The sequence below is a fragment of the Peromyscus leucopus genome, chromosome 1, assembly GCF_004664715.2.
Source record: "Peromyscus leucopus breed LL Stock chromosome 1, UCI_PerLeu_2.1, whole genome shotgun sequence".
Lineage (NCBI taxonomy): Eukaryota > Metazoa > Chordata > Mammalia > Rodentia > Cricetidae > Peromyscus > Peromyscus leucopus.
The window spans coordinates 83,219,748-83,240,024 of record NC_051063.1 but is presented as its reverse complement, the minus strand read 5'-3'; the positions used below and the strand labels follow the sequence as shown (position 1 = coordinate 83,240,024).

The following is a 20,277-nucleotide window of genomic DNA, read 5'->3' as shown; positions in this document are numbered from 1 at the left end:
TCTCCTAAAAGTGCATTTATTTGTGCTCCTGCCGAGTCAGGAAGGCTTCTGCTCTATACACCTTTGTTAAAATTACAATTGTCACACCGTTTATATAGCCTAAGGCTAGGGAGGTGACTCAGTGGGTAAAGGGCTGGCTAAGCAAATGCGAGGACCTGAGTTCAGACCCTCAGACCCACGCAAAGCCAGACACAGACACGGTAGCATGTGTCTGCAAGCCCAGTACTCCTACTGGGCGAGATGGAAAGTGGAGACAGGAGAGTCCAGGAGCAGGCCAGCTAGCCTGCCTGCCTGCACGACAGTGACCAAGAGACCTCATCTCAAACACGATGGAAGGGAGGACTGAGGTTGTCCTCTGACTGCCACAAATGCATTGGGACATGCATGTGCTCCCCCACTCTCCCCAAACGATGATCCGTATTGTAAGTGAATAACAGGATCTCATCGTGGTTTGAATTTGCATTCCCTTAAATGTGTGCGCTGAGAGAGAGCGGGATTGTTTTCACGCATTTATTTTTCCATCTGGGGCTTTGTCTGGAGGTTCCTTTCTCATGACCTGTGTCCCTTTCTTCTACTGCCTGTTTCTCCAGTGCTTGTTATTTGGGAGGAGTCAGGGAAAAGATATAAAATATGTAAATGAAACAATGTGACGCCATCCCTCTGTGTTCCCAGCTTACACGCTCTGAGACTTTTCCCATTTTGTTATTTTCCTTTTACTTCCCACTTTCCCATTGCAGAGACACGTTTTTCTAATGCGCGTTAACTTCTCCATGGTTTTTGTCTCATGCCTAGAAAGGCTGTCTTGGTGCCAAGATGAATTTTTCATGTTCTCACGTTTTCCTCCAGTGCTGAAGCTGCACTTGAATCCAGACTGCAACTGTGTTGCGTTGGTGATTTCCCTCAGTTCTCCGTGTCCGCTTACCACAGCCCCCAAACAGGAACGGGAAGAGCTGCTGCTAGGTGGGGTTGTTGGAGAGTTGGAGCAAGATGATTCTGTCTCTGAGCTTAGGAGAGATTTAGGCTGAGACGCACCAGGCATGTGTCAGCTGTCGGCTGGTTCCTCTCTAGGTTTGTGGTATACGACCCTGTACATGGCTGATACCTGCTGTATATCTGTTCCTTATGGTGAGCAAGTTATGGAAATTTTGAAATAAATAAATAAATAAATAAATAAATAAATAAATAAGTTTCTTGAATTCCAAAATTGAAGACTTTGAATGCATGGCTGGTCATTGAAGGAACGCACTGTCCCCTGTATGACTGTCACGTGGTATGAACCCTCACAACAAAATTCAAGACTAATCCCATAGTGCTCAAGGTATGCCTTTATGAGAGACCTTTGAAAACTAAGAGTCACTGCAGAAGTCGCAGAGAGACTAGGTAATGTTGTCTTCTCTCAATAACTAGCCTGTCCAGGGCTGGACCACCTGTGGTTTTTATCCCCAGGGAAAGATCCCTTACTTCCACACCTCCATCAATTTTCTTTTTTTAAAAAAATAAAATTGTGCCGGGCAGTGGTGGCGCACGCCTTTAATCCCAGCACTCGGGAGGCAGAGCCAGGAGGATCTCTGTGAGTTCGAGGCCAGCCTGGGCTACCAAGTGAGTTCCAGGAAAGGCACAAAGCTACACAGAGAAACCCTGTCTCGAAACCCCCCCCCCCAAAAAAAAAACCCACAAAAAAATAAAATTGTATTGGTTCTCTGAGAATTTCATATGATGTGTTTATCACAGTCACCCTTCCCCCAGCTCTTCCTAGATCCACCCCCTTTATTCCCTTCCCACCCAACATTGTGTCCTTTTGTTCCCTCTCAAGGCTAAGTTGTACCGCCCAAATGTTCTAGAGAGTGGTTGACTTCTCGGGGTCTGTTCTCTTAGAGAAAACTGTCTCTCTCTTCCCCAGCAGCTGCCAATTGCTAATAGCTCCACGGCTAGGATGGGGCTCCATACCCAGCGCCCCTCTCCATGCTGGACCTGCTCTGGCTTGGGCTTGCACAGGGCTTGCCCATGCTGTCTCAACAACTGAGTTCATATGTGTGTCAGCCCTGGTGTGTCCGGAGAGCACTGTTTCCTTGTGGTCTTCCACTCTCTCAGGCTCTTACACTCTTCCTGGTGCTTCTTCTGGAACGATCCCTGAGCCTTTATAAAAGGGTGAGGTATACGTGCTCCTCTTAGGGCTGAACATTCCACCATCTCTTACTCTCTGCCTCTTGGCCAGTTATGGGTCTCTATTGATCACTACCTACGGCCAAGAGCATGGACTTCCTATCTTTAGGGCAATGAGGAGAGAAGCCTTGCAGTTAGGGGGTAATCAGATGATTGGTTGATGAGCTTTGAGTGCCAACAAGAGCTAACTGGGGACTTTGGGGACCTACAGGAAACATTTCAGATATAGACCCCCTGCCAGAGAATAAAGCATCCAGTTCTTGCAGGAAGCTGAGTTCTGATGCAGACCCCCCCCCCTTCAGTCCCAGTTTGTCCACAAAGCTGTTAACTCCTTAAGGGGAAAAAAGTGTGCTTGACATATCTTTGTATCCCTGGAATGTAGCAGGTGCTAAACAAATGCTTGTTAATGAACACCTGAATTATGCCACTACAGGAATAGGCTTTATTGATAGAGATGTGCCAGGAAGGATTCCTGCCTTCTAGAGGATGCTCTACTCAGATAATGTGTCAAGAATGGGCCATCTCTATATCAGGTACCATGTAATCATAAAGGGTAGAAACAAATGTCTCACTCCTCTAGACCAAGGAAATGACAAATCAGTCAGGGAAGACTTCATGGTAGATGCAGTAATCTGCTACATATGTTAAGAAATCTCAAAGGAAGAATTTCAAATGGCCGAAAGACATTTAAGGAGTTGCTCAGCAGCCTTAGTCATCAGAGAGATGCAAATAAAAATGACTCTGAGATACCATCTTACACCTGTCAGATGGCTAAGATCAAAAGCACTGCAGACAGATTATGTTGGAGAGGATATGGAGCAAGGGGAACACTCGTCCACTGTTGGTGGGAGTGTAAACTTGTACAGCCACTTTGCAAATCAGTGTGGTAGTTTCTCAGAAAATTGGGAATCAATCTTCCTCAAGACCCAGCTATACAACTCTTGGACATATACCTAAAGAATGTTCAATGATACCACAAGGACACATGCTCAACTATGTTCATAGCAGCATTATTCATAACAGCCAGAACCTGGAAACAACCTAGCTGCCCCTCAACTGAAGAATGGATTAAGAAAATGTGGTACAAATACACAATGGAGTACTACTCAGCAGAGAAAAACAATGACATCATGAAATTTGCAGGCAAATGGATGGAACTAGAAAATATCATCCTGAGTGAGGTAACCCAGATTCAGAAGGACAAACATAGTATGTACCCACTCATAAGTCGATACTAGATAATCAGACAAAGGATAATCAGACAACAACTCACAACTCCAGAGAAGCTAGCTAACAAGGAAGACCCAAAGAGGGATACATGGATCACCCTGGGAAGGGAAAATAGATGCGATCTCCATGAGTAAGCTGGGGGTAAGGGGCAGGCAATGGAGGGTAGGGGATAGGGGATGAGATCATAAGGGAATGGGATGGTTGAGCTGGAACAGGGATGGAGGGGGGAAGCAATGAAAGAGACACCATGATAGAGGGAGATATCATGGGGATAGAGAGAAATCCAGTACTATGGAAGTCACCAGGAATCCCCAAGGATGACCCCAGCTTGGACTACTAGAAATAGTGGAGAGGGTGCCTGAACTGAACTGGCTTACCCCCAGTGATCAGACTGGTGAATACCCTAGCTGTCATCACAGAGCTTCCCTCCAATGACTATGGAAGCAGATGCAAAGATCCACATCTAAACACCAGGCAGAGCTCCAGCAGTCCAGTCAAAGAGAGAGGAGAGGGATTCTATGAGCAAGTGCATCAAGATCATGATGGGGAAACCTGCAGAGACGACCAAACCAAACTAGTGGAAATTCATGAACACTGGATCAATGTCTGTGGAGCCTACATGGGACTGGACTAGGCCCTCTGCATGGCAAGACTGTTGTGTAGCTTGATCTGCTTGGGGGGTCCCCTGGTGGTAGGATCAGAATCCATCTCTGGTGCGTGAGCAGGTTTTTTGGAGCCCAATACCTATGATGGAACACCTCGTGCATCCTTGAGGCTTGGACTTGCCTATATTGGATGTGCCTCCCCATGGGAGGCCTTGCCTTCTTGCGGAGGAGAGTGGTGGAGGCTGGGGGGGGGGAGCGGACAGGAAGAGAGAAGAGAGGAATCTTTGATTGGTGTGTAAAGTGAATGAAAAAAATTTAATTAAAAGTAAAAAAAGAAATGCTCCATGCAAAGGGCACATGTCAAAGGTCCCTCGGCATAAAAAACAGCCCAGAGAAGAACAGGCTGGACTTTGAATAGTCCACTCTGGCTATAGCGCAGCAGCGGCCACAGCCAGAATCAAAAGAGCCATAGATGTGGTGTCTGGTTCAATATCATATGGGCTAGTTCAATAGAGAGTTTAAACTGGAATCTAGTGTTTTGCTCCTGGATCACTTAACAGTAAGGGTTTGCTGCTGTAGACTCGGAAGGAAGAGACCTCTTGACACCGGTCTACCTCAGCCAAAGGGTAAATGGCCACAGGTGTCTGGAGCTTGGCTGGGCATGGCGGGTTAGCGGGTTTGCTTTCAGAATCCGCTCTTTTTGCGATGAGGCCTCTATCCCCCACTGCAGCTGCTAATTATCCCTCTGGAGACCACAGTGCTTTTCAAGGAGCCTCGTTGCCCACTTAGGAGCTAATAAATCACCAAAGTCCCCCAGGCAGCTGAGCCTTCCAGAACACAAGTGCAGAACACACAGATTTAGCAAAAAGGAAGCTTGCCAGAGACTCCATCTGTAATAGTCAGAGGCAGGCCTACTCTGTGTTCCCAGTAATGCTCAGCTCCAGCAGGCCCCTGTGTGTGCAGGTTGTACCTTGTGTGGACAGGGGAAGCTGAGGGAGCCATCTGCATACCACTGGGTGGCCAATGTGAGTCAGAAATCTAATTTCCAAAGAACCTCAGGATGATGAAAACCTGTCATGGTTTGGATAGGAAGTGTCCCCAAAAGGCTAACATGTTGAGGGCTTGGTCCCTAGATGGTGGTGCTATAGAGTGGACACAGAGTAAAACTGGCACTTACACCATCACCAAATCGGTTAATCCATTGATGAGTTCACACTGGATGGCCGGAAAGACATAGAGATTTGTTGGAAAAAAATCCCTCACTGGTCGGGGAAGCGGGGGAATTTTGAAGGTCGTATCTTGTCCGTGCAGCCCTCTCTCCATTTACATATTCATTGGGGAAGCATTTATTTAGCACCCACTACATACCAGGTATATAAAAACATGTGTGGTACAGTTTCCCTCCTCAAGGCGTTAACAGTTGTGTGGGCCAGCCAGGAATGGAGAGGTGAAGTCTCCCACTTGCCATGTTAGGGTCTGCGCCTAAACTCAGCTTCCCACAAACATTGGTGGCTTCCTCCTCTGGCAGATGGGTCTACACATGAGTCTAGTTTCCTATAGGTCCCCAAGGTCCCCAGCAGCTCAGCTGTGGAGCAGCTCTGTCTTGCATGTACTTGACACCATGATGATCCTGCTAAGCCATCTCGCCACACCTAGGATGTTTCTTCAAATGTGTGTCTCCTGTCTGTCATCTTCAGTACGTGCCGGTCCCTCTGTCCACACTGTCCTTGCTCTTCCTTGCCCTGCCTTGGCTTTGTTTGTTTGTTTGTTTTTCCTTTTTTGCTGAGCTGGGAATTGAACTTAGAACCTGGTGTATGCTTAATGGACATTTTACCACTAAGCCAGGAATAGTGGAAACTGTTGATCACACACTGAAACCTCTGGAATCATGAGCTAAAATAAATCTGCTCCCCCCCCTTAAAATGGTGTCTCCAACTATCTTGTCATGTCTGGAAAAAAAATTATTTTTCTCTCTAGTAAGCTCTTCAGGAAGTCTTTTGAGTTTTTTCTTTAGATGACACGGCACAGAATTCTGAGGTGTGGGACAATGTAGTAAACAATGTAGTAATGCATGGTCATCCCTCCCAAAGGAAAGCCTTATCTTTCTCTTGCTCTCCTCAGTGGATATTTTCAGAGTCGCCTCCTCCCCAGTGCCAAGAATACAGCAATGGACAAAGACATCAATCCAAACTCTGAGAGTTTACAGCCCTATCATGGCAGAAGGGACTCTAAATATGCTATTAAATGGACTGGGGGCTGGGGATGTGAGTCCATTAATAGAATGCCTGCCTAGCATGCACACCCTGGGTTTGATCCAGAACCACATAAACCTCACTTGGTGGCACAAAACTATGATCCCTGCACATGTCAAGTGGAGGCAAAAAAAAAAAAATCAGAAATTCAAGGTCACCCTTGACTACAAAGCAAGTTTGAGGCCAGCCTGGAATACATGAGACTTTGTTGAAAACAAAAACAAACAAACAAACAAAAAAGCTATAGACCCTTACTCCATTCTCACGGAGTAGTGATGCATGGGGGAGCAGCATGGGGCACACGGTAGCCATTGCTCACAAAGAGCCCCGGTGAAGGCTGTGGTACTGAAACACATAGTCTAATCGATCCTTCTTTGTCCACTAGAAACATCAGCTTTCCCACTGAGGCTCCTGGGGCTGCACTCAGTTTCTAATTGAATTAGTCTGGCTTGGGATCCAGGTGAAGTGCTCCTCCAAGAACTCCCAGGGTGGTCACCAGGCCCAGTGCTGAGCCTTGAGCTCGGGAGAAAGTGCAGTGAACAGCACAGAAACTCTGTGGGAAGCACTCCTTTACACTTCATTTTCCTTCCTGTATCTGGAATGTGTGATGGAAGCAGAGCTTGGATTTCCCCCCTTGGTCTATGGCACCTATGGCCATAATGACATCTTAAAAACAATGAGAAAAGAAGCTGGACAGTGGTGGTACACGCCTTTAATCCCAGCACTTGGGAGGCAGAGGCAGGCGGATGTCTATGAGTTCCAGGCCAGTCTGGGCTACAGAGTGAGTTCCAGGACAGGCTCCAAAGCTACACAGAGAAACCCTGTCTCAAAAAAAAAAAAAAAGAAAAGAAAAAAGAAAAAGAAAGAAAGAAAGGAAGGAAGGAAGGAAGGAAGGAAGGAAGGAAGAAAGAAAAGAAAAGAAAAAAGAAAAACAAAACCAAAAAACCTCTTCCAAGGATTCTCTGTCAAGGCTTCCTCTGCCAGAATGGTAAAGAAGCACTAAGCTTCTAAACCAGTGCTGATGTCCGAGGACTCAGAAGCCACACTATGGTTGGCAACTGTGTCCTCCACAGGCCAATATGGTAACAGCTCAGTCCCCAGCCAGTGGTGCTGGTGGGAAGTGGTAAAACCTCTAGGAGGTGGGGCCCAGCAGGAGGCCCTTTGGTCCCTGAAGTGTGCACTTGAGGAAGGTATTAGTGCCAGCTCCTTTCATCCTTCCTGCCTGTGAAGTAGAAAGCTTCCTCAACACACGTTCTCCTACATGTTCACCACAGACCCCAAGAAATGGAGCTCATTAGCCACACCCTGGACCATCCAATACTGTGAGTCAAATGTGTTTCCTTATAAGTTGATTATGTAGGTCATTATGTTGTTGTTACAGCAGCAGAAAACTGGCTAAAACAGGACACTTCCCAACAGGCCTGTTTCTGAGGTTGAATCTTGGATCCCCTCACTGAGCAATGATGGTGGGCTAGGTTATATGCCGAAGGCAAAAATAAACAAGAGGCATGTCCAAATAACTAATGATCTTTGGTAATAAAAAGAGACATAAGGGATAATTACCAAAGGACAGGATGATGCTAATGAATATGAAACACCAGGAGACGACGAGGAAGGGTCACAGATGTGTGACTTCGGTTTGGATTTGTAAAGATGAGGAAGCATTCATCAGAACAAGCAGGACAAAAGCCAGTACCAACCCCTGAAAAATTAAAAATCCTGAGTGTGGAGACAGCTCAACCAGCAAAGTGCTTGCCACACAAGCAAGAGGAGGCGCTTCAACCTCAGAATCTACACAGAAAGCGGACACAGTGGTGGAGGCCTGTGCTTGCAATCTCCATGGAGGGGGGGTTAAAATGGGTGGATCCCTGGGGCTCCATGGCCACCAGCCTCACTGAACTGGCGAACTCCAAGCCAATGAGAGACCAGTTCTCCAAAAAATATGGTGGACATATTCATGAGGAATGACCTCCGGCCTCCATGTGCAAGTGTGTGCACACACAGATGCACATGCACATGTACCCACAAAAAATAAATTCAGCCAAAGAAAAACGCGTATGAAAAAAACACTTGTGTTTGGAGAGTGGGTTTTATGTTCAGTGTAGCATGACCATCAGCTTACCAGGAAGTGATGGGGATTAATTTTAGAAAGCCAGGGAACTCATATTCCACGCAATACAGGCTTTATTCAAAAGAATCACCGAGGCTTGAGTTGATTGGATTTGCTTTAGAGGGTTTGTGCTGGTGGCAGACTGGATTGAAGCCAGCAGAAGCATGTGCATGGGAAGCTATAATGGCAGAGAGAAAACAAGTGTGGACACCCTGTGACTAGGCGAGGAGGATGCAGACTTGGGAAGGCTGGGAAGGCACATCTTCCAAGGAAAAAAGACAGACATTTGTTCCCCTGTCTTTAAAGCAATATGATTTTCGGAGGAAGCTAGTGAGTTTGGTTGTTGAGGAGCAGTGTCCAGTTCAGAGACAGTCAGACCCTGCAGTTTAGAAGACAGAAAAGCTGAAGTTACAGCTCCCATTACCAACTTATGAATCACTTCCTGCGTGGGAGAGCAAGTAGGTCATTCAGGATGATCGTGGAGAAGGAGAGAAACGGGAGATAGTCTACTGGGAAGAGGCAGAATAGACTGGGGAAAGTCGGGAACTTGAAAGAGGCTGAGGAATCCAGAACATTCCTGGATTAGAGAGGTTGTTGGCTCCATTTAAATCTCAAATATATAGAGAAGGGCTGGAGAGATGGCTCAGCAGTTAAGAGCACTGACTGCTCTTCCAGAGGACCCAAGTTCAACCAACACCCACTTGGGGTTTCACAACCATCTGTAACTCCAGTTCCATAGGATCAGACGACCCCTGCTGGACTCCATGGGCACTGCAAACACATGGTGCATAGACATACATGTAGGAAAACCACACGCGCCCGCGCGCGCACGTAAGCGTGTGTGTGCACGCACACACAAATACAGGTGTGTGCAAGACTGTCCAAAGCAAGAGGGGCAGTTCAGTTCCAGGAAAGAAAATCCAGACTGTGACTGGCTGTAGGGAGAATCCTTGCTGAGCAAGTTAAAACAACAGATGGGGGGTAAGTCCAAACAGCAAGTGTAGGAATAGTCTCCTGGTATTTTTTTTCCAGCACTATGTAAAAAAGAAGGGATACAGAGACTCAAGAGGGATATGCAGTAGGAGAAGCATTCTGCTGTTTGCTAGAAACTGTAAACAAGCAAAATTTCATCTGTGGTATAAGAAGAAAAAGCAGACCTCAAGGTGCAGGCTCATGTCCCCACCCGTGTGTGGAGAGCACGGAGGTGGACATTCAGCCTCTCCCCACAGTATTATCACAGGTCGTGACCTGTTCCAATGATGTAAAAAGAAATGATTTGCTGGGCACAGGGGCATGACTACTGTGAACTTATAGTCTGGCTTGTGTGTGTGTGTGTGTGTGTGTGTGTGTGTGTGTGTGTGTGTGTTGTGTATGATGTGCACATATATACAAGTATGGATGCCCATGTGTGTTTAGATGTGTGTGTGTGCATGTGTGTGTGTGATGTGCTCATGTATGCAAGTATGGATGCCTATGTGTGTATGTACGTGTGTGTGCGCACACGCGCCAAAGCTGGAGGAGGCCCTTGGCTGCCCTGCTCTAACACTCCCCTACCCCTTATTCCCTTGAGATAGGGTCTCTTACTGCACCTAGAGCTAGGCTGGCAGCCAGCAAGCCCCAGCAATCCTCCTGTCTCGGCTGCCTCTATGTCACTGTGAAAACAGGCATGCTCAGTCACACCTGGAAATTTTTGTAGTTATTAAAATCCAAACTCAGAGCCTCATGCTTTCACAGCAGGTGCACATGCCCCTTGATTTTAGCATGGATCATGTTGGTTTTGCAACTAATGTGCCTATTAGGAACTGGAATGGTAGAGTCTCTATTAGTGTCCAGCTGGGGGATGCTGTGCTACTCTGGACGTCACCAGAATTGGTCAGAATTTTCTAAACTAGTAAAGGGGGAGAGGTTAATGGATGCTGAGGGCAGAGTTCACAGTTGGCCTACTAAAGCTTGAGAAATGCTGCCTCCACGGATTCCTTCTCAGACATTCCCTATTGCACTAAAAGATATTGCAAAGATATACATTTAGTGGCCTGTCAAGCACCAAGTCCTATGCTGGGGGAAACCTTTGCATCAATTACACCCACAGAGTTTGGAAGAACATTAGAGGTGGTTTACCTGTCCTGCGCCATATGTGCACTATGTCTACCCTCATCATACACCCCTACCTGTCTAATTTCAATGTATACCAAGTTTATATCTAAGAAACTCCGTCTGAGGAGTCTATTGAAATGCATTTGGGGTTGTTTTAATTCCCTCATCCCTTCTCTCTTCTTTTGAGACAGAGGAGTATCACTATGTAGCCCAGGCTACCCACAAATTCATAATCCTCCTGTTTCTGCCTTCCAAGTTCTGGGATTGCAGACATGCTACCATATTGGGCTTGATATCCCACATTTAAAACTTGGCCCACTCCATACTAATGTTGTGGCCTCATCATGAGACACCCCCCCCAAGCAAGACCACCACAGAACTGATATCTGATGCAAAACACACAGATGGTTATCAATAAGAAGCAAACCCAGGCTTGGTCCACATCCAACACTCGACACAGAGGGAGGAGGAGGACAGCCTTGAGCTCTCAGGGTGAGGGGTTTTTAAAGGAAAAAAACTGCAAGCAGGGTGGTACAAGCCTTGGCATCATATGACTGGGTGAGGATGTGTTACCTTTGAATTTACTGGTTGGGGGTTACAGTTATCATTTTGGGGGCAGGCCTGGACAAGTCCCAGGCTCTGTCCTTGAGCTGCCATGGAGGCTGACTGGCCTCACATGTTCACACTGACCCATACTTGTAGCTCTAAGTTGGTGAGGGGTCCCAGACAGTAAACAACTGGTTGAACCTTGAGCAGAGTACGTTCAGAAAGGGAGCTACTGCAAGGACTATGTCTTTTGTTTATGGCTCTCCCAGAAACTGCTTGCTTGAGTCTCAGGAAACTGAAATTGAGGCCTGATCTCTGAGAGAAGACTGACAGCCTGTTATGGTATCTGCTTGGTCCTTTCACTAATAACCACTATTAAAATTTTCATCCCATATGGGTTGATACAGACCTTGGGTCTCAAAACAAAAATATTGGCCTTCCTGCACAGTAAATGTAGAGCCTAAGGATGAGTATTCAGAGAAGTCTGAGGAAATGGGCTGAGCACAGGTGGACCATGAGCCCAACATGCCTTTTTCTCACAGGTAGACCATGAGCCCAGCACACTTTATTCCCACAGGTGGACCATGAGCCCAGCACATCTTGCTCTCGCAGGTGGACCATGAGCCCAGAAAGCCTTGTTCTCACAGGTGCACCATGAGGATGAAGCCAGCATACTTTTTCTCACAGATGGACCTGTGAGAGGGCCTGGGGATGGCCCCAGAAAAGGGTCAGTTTCAAGATGGGCTAGAGGAAAACTGAAAGAATTGGGATATAAGAGCTTATACCTTTCTTGTGTGGGGGACACTAATCTCGTATTAAGAGTGGGTAAGAGAAGCAAGGTTGGGGGCTTACAGTGAGAATTTGAACCATTGCAGAATGACAGGGGGTGCTGTACAAACACACCTGGAGAGTCAACCAAAGCTGGAACTGATAACTGTCTGAAGGCAATTCTGTCTGCTGGTTGGAAATTTGGGCACAGAATTGGAAAGGATGAACAGTTGGAATGCTACATTGTTGGAGAATGAGAGATCAAGCGATACATGGTGATTATATTGAAATTATTGTCCACTGGGTCCAGAATACAGAAGAAAGTGAAACCAAGAGGTGTCAGAGACCAGCTCCGACCTGTTGAAGGGTTCTTGGGGGGGGGGGGGGGAAGAGAGGAATGAGGAAGTGTTAGATAGCAATATAAACCTAGACAAAGAAAGACAGAGACACAGGATAGCTTCGGAAGGGCCCTGGGTCAATACCCAACCGCCCAGACTTTATTCCTAACGGGCCTTTTATGCATCAGCAAGGGGAGGGGCAAAAGACTTCCCCCTTCCAAGGTCAAGGTATAAGGTACCAACAAGTGTAGACCCTTCAAAACACCCGGTACCCACGCCTTTGGCCAAATCACCTCACTATGCAGCCCTGCTGGGGCCAAGCAAGCTCAGACTTTCTGACCTTGAGTAAGGCCTTACTAGGGGGTCTCTGTGGGCCCCCACAAAGAGGCTCATAGATAAATTTGAGGACAGGTATAATGAGTTTGGAACTGTGGTAAAGGTAAAAGGAGACAGAGTTGTAACCAGTCATTTCCTGGACTGGTTCCAGGCCATAACAGACTGGAAGCCAGGTAACACTGAATCAACGGAAGAGATTCTTTCCCTGGTGTTGGAGGTCAGATTGCTAACAGGGTCAGTCACCTTTATGTGCGTGAAGGAAGGAGCCCTGCTCTGTGCCTGTCATAGCTTCTGGTGACTGCTGTGTTGTTCTTGGCCTTCGGGTTTACAGCTTTACTGTGTCAGCTTACCCTGTCCTCTATGTGTCTAAGGTGACTGCTGTGGATTTGAGTCCCACACATCCAGGATGCCGGACTTCACCTTTACATCTTCATGGACTCTTCCCCCCAGTAGTCACTCACACTCACAGGTTCTAGGTGGATATGTCTTTGGGCCAGTCCTCACTAAACTCATTTCATGGCCCTAAAATAAATTGCAGGGTGAAGCATTTTAGAATCGTGACACTTTCAACAAGGTCCAAAGTTTGACTGTAAGAGTTTTCTAAAGCAGTGATTCTCAATATGTGGGTCACGACCCTCTGGGAGGAATCACCGACCCTTTCATAGGGGTCGCCTAAGACCATCAGAAAACACAGATATTTGCACTATGATTCATAACAGTGGCAAGATTAGCGTTATGAAGTAGTAACAAAAGTAACTTTGCGGTTGGGGGGTCACCACAACATGAGGAACTGTGTTAAAGAGCAGCAGCCTTAGGAAGGTGGAAAACTTCTGCTCTAGAGGAAAGCAAAGCGAAACTGGTGACAGAAGAAGCTGGAGAGCTGTGAGGCCAGGTGGAGGTGATAGGAGGTCGGGGCAGGGAGGATGCTGGGAATGGAGAGTCTGTGACACCAAGAAGTGTGAGGAGGGGTGTGTTGGGGGCTGATGAAGTGCACTGTTGGAGGGTAATAAGACTGAGGAGATGGTTTGTCTTAACTCTGATGCTTTCCTGTTGGCCTCATCTGACTCTGTGTGAATTTTAGAACAGCTTTAAAACAGACCTAGCCCAAAATGCTGTGAATTGATTAGTTTAGGATAGAAAGAACCTTGGAGATCTTTATTTAAATAGAGGTGTAGGGGAGAAAGAAACAAACTAACCAAGAACGAACCAGGAAGAAAGAAGAAGTTACATCCTTATGTAATAATGTTCAAGTGCAGCCCGCAGCAAGAAATGCTGGTTTAAAGACAAAACATGACCTTCAAAAAATAGTAGCAACTGGGAACTAGGGGTGTTCTTCATCAAGGCTGGAGAGAGATACATCTGGACCAACCAGAGACTGCAGGGCGGCTACCCTCATCCCTTGAAGTCCCAAGCAGAGCCAGAAAATTAAAAAACAAGGGGAAGAGGGCGGCATTGCCTGGCTCTGATGGAGCTTGCTACCAGCCTGGAGAGGTCTTTGCTTCATGCAGCCTACACAAAGGGTGTAAATTCAGATGTTCTTCCACAGAAGACGTCAGAACTCATTTCTATAACTGTTGCTATTCTTGCAAAAACAAGCTTTTTGCTCCTCAGGAAAAAAAAAGATTTTAATATATTTGAAGAAATATATTTTTTGCCAGGATAATACTCAACGGCTTACTTTGTATCTTTCTGAATACATAATAAACACATTAAAAATTTCAAGCAGCGTAAAAGATTATACAATCAAATGTAATTCTCATTTATCCCCGATTGCCTGGCTCTCCCCACCCACATACAGTTCCCCCCCACAGCACTAGCTACAATTACCAGAGTCCTGTGTCTCCTTCCTGAGACAAGAGGCCATACCTGGCCTTTCTTTATTATGAAGGATAGGGTCATCCTTGGTGTAAATTGCCACAATTCCAAACTCTATAGATGTTGAAGACTCTTATATAATGGTGTAGTATTTGTGTGTGGCCCACACTCCCCTTCATGTAGTCTTGGAATCATCTCTAAGTGACCGGTTTATAGTACATAATGCAGCATAAATATTGTATACAAAGAAACATTTGTATATATTTAGCATGTATACCTTTTCCTAAAATATTTTTAGTTTGTGTGCATACAGTGTGTATGTGTGTGTATGAGTGTATAGTGTATATTTGTATGTACAGTGTGTGTGAATGTGTCAACAGTGTGTGTGTCTGTGTGTACAGTGTGTATGTGCATGTACAGTGTGTGCGTGTACAGTGTGTGTGTGTGTGTATGTGTGTGTGTGTGTGTGTGTGTGTGTGTGTGTGTGTGTGTGTAGCAGAGGACAGGCTCAAGTACCATTCCTCATCTTCCACTCTGTTTGAGGCAGGTTGCCTTTGTTTCTCTGCTGTATATACCAAGCTAGCTGCCCAGTAGCCTCCAGAGAGTCTCGTCTCTGCCCGTCTTGCATAGGAGTGCTGGTATTCACAGACATACAGATACCCATCTTCACATGGATTCTAGGGGTTCAAACTCCAGCCATCATACTTGCCTGGCCTCCCCAAATATTTTCCATTGACAACTGGTCGGATCTCTGGCTGTAGAACCCATGGATACGGAGGCTTGCTGTATGGTAGAGATCATTGCATAGTAATACATGTAGATCCACTGGACCCTACGGGTTGGTTAAACAATTTGTTTAACCCGTAGTGACAGATATTCAGTTTGTTTATGCCTTAAAGAAGCCCTTGTTAAATATGCTTTTAAAATTCAACATGAGTTGAAGGGAGTTCCTCACCAAGTAAGAAACTCAAATGGGGCAGGAGAGAGAGGCCTGCAGGAGTGGAGGGAACTAATAGCAAACCAAACCAGCCATGCTCTCTGATGATGTGTTGTTTCTGTCCCCAGGAGCCTGATGCCCAGGACCTCGGAGACCCAGATCACACTAGAGAAGACGCCTAGCTATTTCGTCACTCAAGAAGCCCCCCGACGGATCTTCAACATGTCACGAGACACGAAGCTGATTGTGGTGGTGCGGAACCCGGTGACCCGCGCCATCTCTGATTACACGCAGACACTTTCCAAGAAGCCGGACATCCCCACCTTCGAGGGCCTGTCCTTCCGCAATCGCAGCCTCGGCCTAGTGGACGTGTCTTGGAATGCCATCCGCATCGGCATGTACGCACTGCACCTGGAGAGCTGGCTGCAGTACTTCCCGCTGGCCCAGATCCACTTCGTCAGTGGCGAGCGGCTCATCACTGATCCAGCTGGTGAGATGGGGCGCATCCAGGATTTCCTGGGCATCAAGCGATTCATCACAGACAAACACTTCTACTTCAACAAGACCAAAGGATTCCCTTGCTTGAAAAAACCAGAGTCGACACTCCTGCCACGATGCCTGGGCAAATCAAAAGGGAGAACTCATGTACAGATCGACCCTGAAGTCATAGACCAGCTCCGGGAATTTTATAGACCTTATAATATTAAATTTTATGAAACCGTTGGGCAGGACTTCCGGTGGGAGTGAGTCTCTGAGGTACAAGGGCTCTTATCTCTCCCATGAGGTTTGTGCCCAGAGACCCTGATCCTCAACTCCAGCCCCTCTTCCCATCTTGAACCCTATGATGGATCATCTTGGAACCAGGAAGCTGAGTAAAGGCCAAGAGACCGGCGGTCCCTGCTCTGTCCAGGAAAAGTCTACCTGCTTCTAGCATACCCATTCAGTTCTAGAATCGGCTCCCTCCCACCCATGAGAGGCCTTGGGGAATTGCTGTAAGAAGGGTGGGTCTCCCAATGTTAGGGGACATTCTGAGTGGAGATGGTTCTGTTGCTGTGAGAACATCAGTCCATCCCATCACTGTGCACTCAGTGGTGGACTTCTTAATTCCATGTGGCATGTACTTTTCCCTCTGAGCTTAATTTCCCCCAGCAGCCCTGAGTGGTAGGATAGGAGAACGCCCTCCACCCTCCTCAGAATGCAGCAGCTCATCAACAGTATGCAGAGCCAAAAACACCTCTCTGGCCACTCCAGGAGACAGACTCTGTGATGATGAAACAAGCCAGTGACTTCAAAGCCTGTGGTCTCCACTGGGCCTGGAGGATGCTGTCTTTGAAAAGCACTCTGTGACTCTCTCTCCCTGCTCCCTGTGGACAAAAGCACATAATTCTGCTGTTACGGGTACTTTCTTCACACGAGCTTTCATGTTCAACATGCACGGAATCATGCTTGTCCATGTGAAATAAATATGGCTCTCTCGTGTCCTTACCACTGAGTGTTTCTCTCTAAGCCAGGCCTTTATTCATCAGTAAATCCCAGTGTAAGAAGAAGTCAGTGATGTGGAAGACATGGGAAGACAGTTAGGGGTGGGTGGGAGTGTGAAGACTGTGGGTGGGGGGAGAAACCAGGGTGGAGACAGGGGTGGTTTCTAGCTATAGGAATCTGGGACAGAAAGATTTCGTAGAGATCTGTAAAGAATGTGTTCATTTTATTTATTTATCATCAGGGCTAGGCATTGAACTCAGACCCTTATACATGCTAGGCGAGTGTTCTAAAACAAAGTTATAGCCCAGTCATTTTTACATTTGTTTTCTTATTGAGGTAGTGTGCTGTATACATACATGTTCAGGATGGTGGAGAGTGTGCTCATGTATGTGTGGATGTACATGCTCGTGTGTGCACAGACCTGTGGAAGCCAGAGCTTGGTCTCAGGTGTCATTCATCGAGCAGGCCATCCACACTGTTTTTTTGAGACAGAGTCTCTCACTAGTTTGAGGCTCGCCACTTAGGGTATTATGTCTCAGGTAGACTGTCCACTTGGTTTTTGTTGTTTTGTTTGGTTTTGAGGCAGAGTCTCTTAGTTGGCTGGAGCTTGCCGATTAGGTTTAGCTGGCTGAGCAGAAAGCCTCAGGGATCTGCCTGTGTCCACTTTCCCAGGGCTTGGTTTGAAAATGCTTGCCACCAGGTCCAGCTTTTACCTTCGGTGCTGGGAATCAAACAAAAGCTCTCATGCTTACTCAGGAAGCTTTACTGATTCTCCCCTGCTCCTGTATTTTTAAATCTTGAGTAGGGTCTTACTAAGTTTCCCAGGTTGGCCTTGAACTAAAGGTCTTGCAGCCTCAGCCTCCTGAGTATCTGGGATTAAAGTCATATACTGCAGACCCAGCTTCTTCTCTGAAACATGTTTTTGACTGGATAATATCTCTGCTTAGATACTTTCAACTGAAAATACCAAATGGAAGGTCCGAGGACTGAGGGAGCATCAGACATGTTTTTGCCTGGCTGGCATGAAGCTTTGAAATACCTGGCAATGGTTACAAACTGGAAGTATTGGTGTCAAAGTGTGGGGTTTCAGCTTCTTTTTCAAAAAATGGATACTTGTCTACACAAAGCCTGTACTCTACCATGAGAAATGGTGGCCACTTTTGGACAGGACCTGCACGCCTGAGCTTCCCAACTCCTGCATAGGCCCTTTCTCTAATATGCATAATCTGCTTGTCCCATGTGGGTATTTCCCAGTCTTGCCTTAAATGTCCCAGACTCTCAAGATGGTGTCCAGTCCCTCCAATATGGCACCCAAGATAATCCTAACCCCCCCCCCCCCCCGTCCGTCTGGCTCTTCTCCTGCTTCTTTCTCATCCTCTCCTCCAACACTCCAGAATTACGTGCTTTCTTGTGCCCTTTTCAAGTCTGCATACTCTGGCCCATTCCCTTTCCTCTGCTTTGGAATACTTGCTCTTCTCCCTCTCCCCACATCTCCATCTCACTTGAAAACCAGGATCCCAGTAAGACTTCATTCAAGTATCACTTGCTTGGCATTTGCAAGGCCATCTCTGTCTGCTGACATCTGCTCACTCTTCTGTTTTCATCTGGTAGTTTATCAATAACAGATTTCATTATACTAAGATAACAGATAGACATTTAAATGTGTTTCCACCATAGACCATGAACTTTGGAAGATCATGACTGTTTTATGCCAACCCAGTGTAGTCTCACAGGAAATGTTTAATGGCTGGATGGATAGGTGTGTGGGTGGATGCTGAAGACTAGGGCCTTGGATAAGCATGTGCCAAGGAAGTAAACTGCTGCAGTATGCTTCCTGGATGGTGCCATGGCCTAGGAGGCAGGAAGCACTAGGGAACCTCTGAGGGCCTCTGCATTCATGTGCTCTGCCAAGCATTATAGAGGTGTTAGCAGAGTTTTAGGGCAAAAGCCCCCAACAATTGGCCTCCTGTCCCACTAAACCAATTAAGATGAATAATAATGAAAAGCAGAGAGAGGGGTTTGGATCCATATTTACTCTGGGAAGGGGGACAGAAAAAGGGACCACATGACCCCAAGTCCATCTTCAGGGTATTGACTAGAGCTTCGGGTTTAAACAGAGGGAGAATGGTACCAGGTAGACATAATTACACCATTCTGGTCAAGTATGGTCTGGATGCTCTTGCCCAGTTCTGGTTTTGCAGGATGGTCCAATAAGACCTTATCACTTGGGAAGAGCAATCTGATGAGCATGGGTGATCACCCCTGCTCCAGAATACCTCCCATTCATAGGTAATTCCCTTATCTGAGCGGTGTGCTGTCCCTGCAAGGTCATGTTGTTCCTGGCATTGGAAGCAACTGCAGACTTAAGATAATGGCTAGAGACTTTTGATACCCTTCGGGGATTGTGAACAGGACATTGTAAAACACTGATGTTAAGAGGTCTCTGCAATTCTTATCTTGGTGCCTTTACCCTTGGAGGGGAGTAAGACAAGCTAGACATCTAGTGTTTCTAGATAGACACCTGCATGCCTGCATGCAGAGGTAAGAAGGTGACCCTAAGAAAAGGAACCAGGTCCAAAATGAAGACAGAGATGCCAAATTTCCATAGTATCTTGTGGGACCAAGTAAAGAACTATTGTTTTTCAGTACAAGTTCTAAATGCCTGTAGGTCGTAGGAAGGCAGTATCTGACTTACCAGGATCAAAGGACACAGAAGTCTAAGGTGTTAACGGTATGTATAGGCAGGTCTTGTGAGCCAAGCATCTTCCAGGACAGCAGATAACTGCGCCTATGATGCTGAAAAATGAGTACTGTGAGTTCACTCCTATGGATCTGAAAATGTGATGCAGAGGAATGAGGAGCCATGGCTTCCTAGAACCCAGACCCTGAGCCATTAGTGAACAGAAGGACAAGTTGAATGTGGATGTCAATAAATCACCCTGTAGTATTTCCTATTGAAATTTGTTTAGTGTCCTGGTATCCTAAGCCACACTCTGACCAAAACCATAGAGACAGAGTTTCATGGGGACATAAAAGAAACCTCAGATAAAGAGTCAGAAAAATGTGAGACTTTATCTCAACTTCCCAAGAGTTCACAAAGAATTTGTAAAAATCTTGAATGTTGTATGCAGATAAGCTGCATCCCTCTACATTGCCAGCATCCACAGACCGCTCGGGCTAAGCAGCCGCCCCATCTTAATGAATAGGTATGCCTCCTGTAATTAGCATATCAATCATTGTATGCAAATGAAAGATGTTAAGGTGCATTTAAAATCCAAGTTTAAATGACTGAAATCCAGAGTACATGAGTCTGCTCAGCAAACTCTGATTTTTAATCCAGTGTAAATGTTCCCTCTTGCTCAGGCTGCCCCAGGGCAGAGTTGCACAAGACCCACATTAGTGCAGTTTAAATAGATGAAGTCTGCCTCTTTCCTTCGAGTCCAAGAGGGAGGCCTCCTCAAGGAGACACGCACATGAGGTGGGGGTGTGGAAACCAGACCCAAAGCAGTACCTTACAAGACTGAAAAGTGTGCCTCTCTCTCTTGATAGTATCCTGAAGCAGGTGACTGGCTGGTCTTCAATACCAGAGATGCAGGGTCCT

At 46.5% G+C, this 20,277-nt stretch overlaps 1 protein-coding gene across 1 annotated transcript in view; it reads left to right on the top strand.

Annotated features, from left to right (window-relative positions):
- The window catches only part of Hs3st2 (heparan sulfate-glucosamine 3-sulfotransferase 2), a 106,038-nt gene extending 89,337 nt beyond the window's left edge, over nt 1–16,701 (top strand). Inside the window, exon 2 of the mRNA XM_028867848.2 lies at nt 15,323–16,701. Within this exon, the coding sequence (XP_028723681.1) occupies nt 15,323–15,941 (619 nt within the window). The 3' untranslated portion in view covers nt 15,942–16,701. The remainder of the gene's footprint in view (nt 1–15,322) is intronic.
- Nucleotides 16,702–20,277: the final 3,576 nt, after the last annotated feature.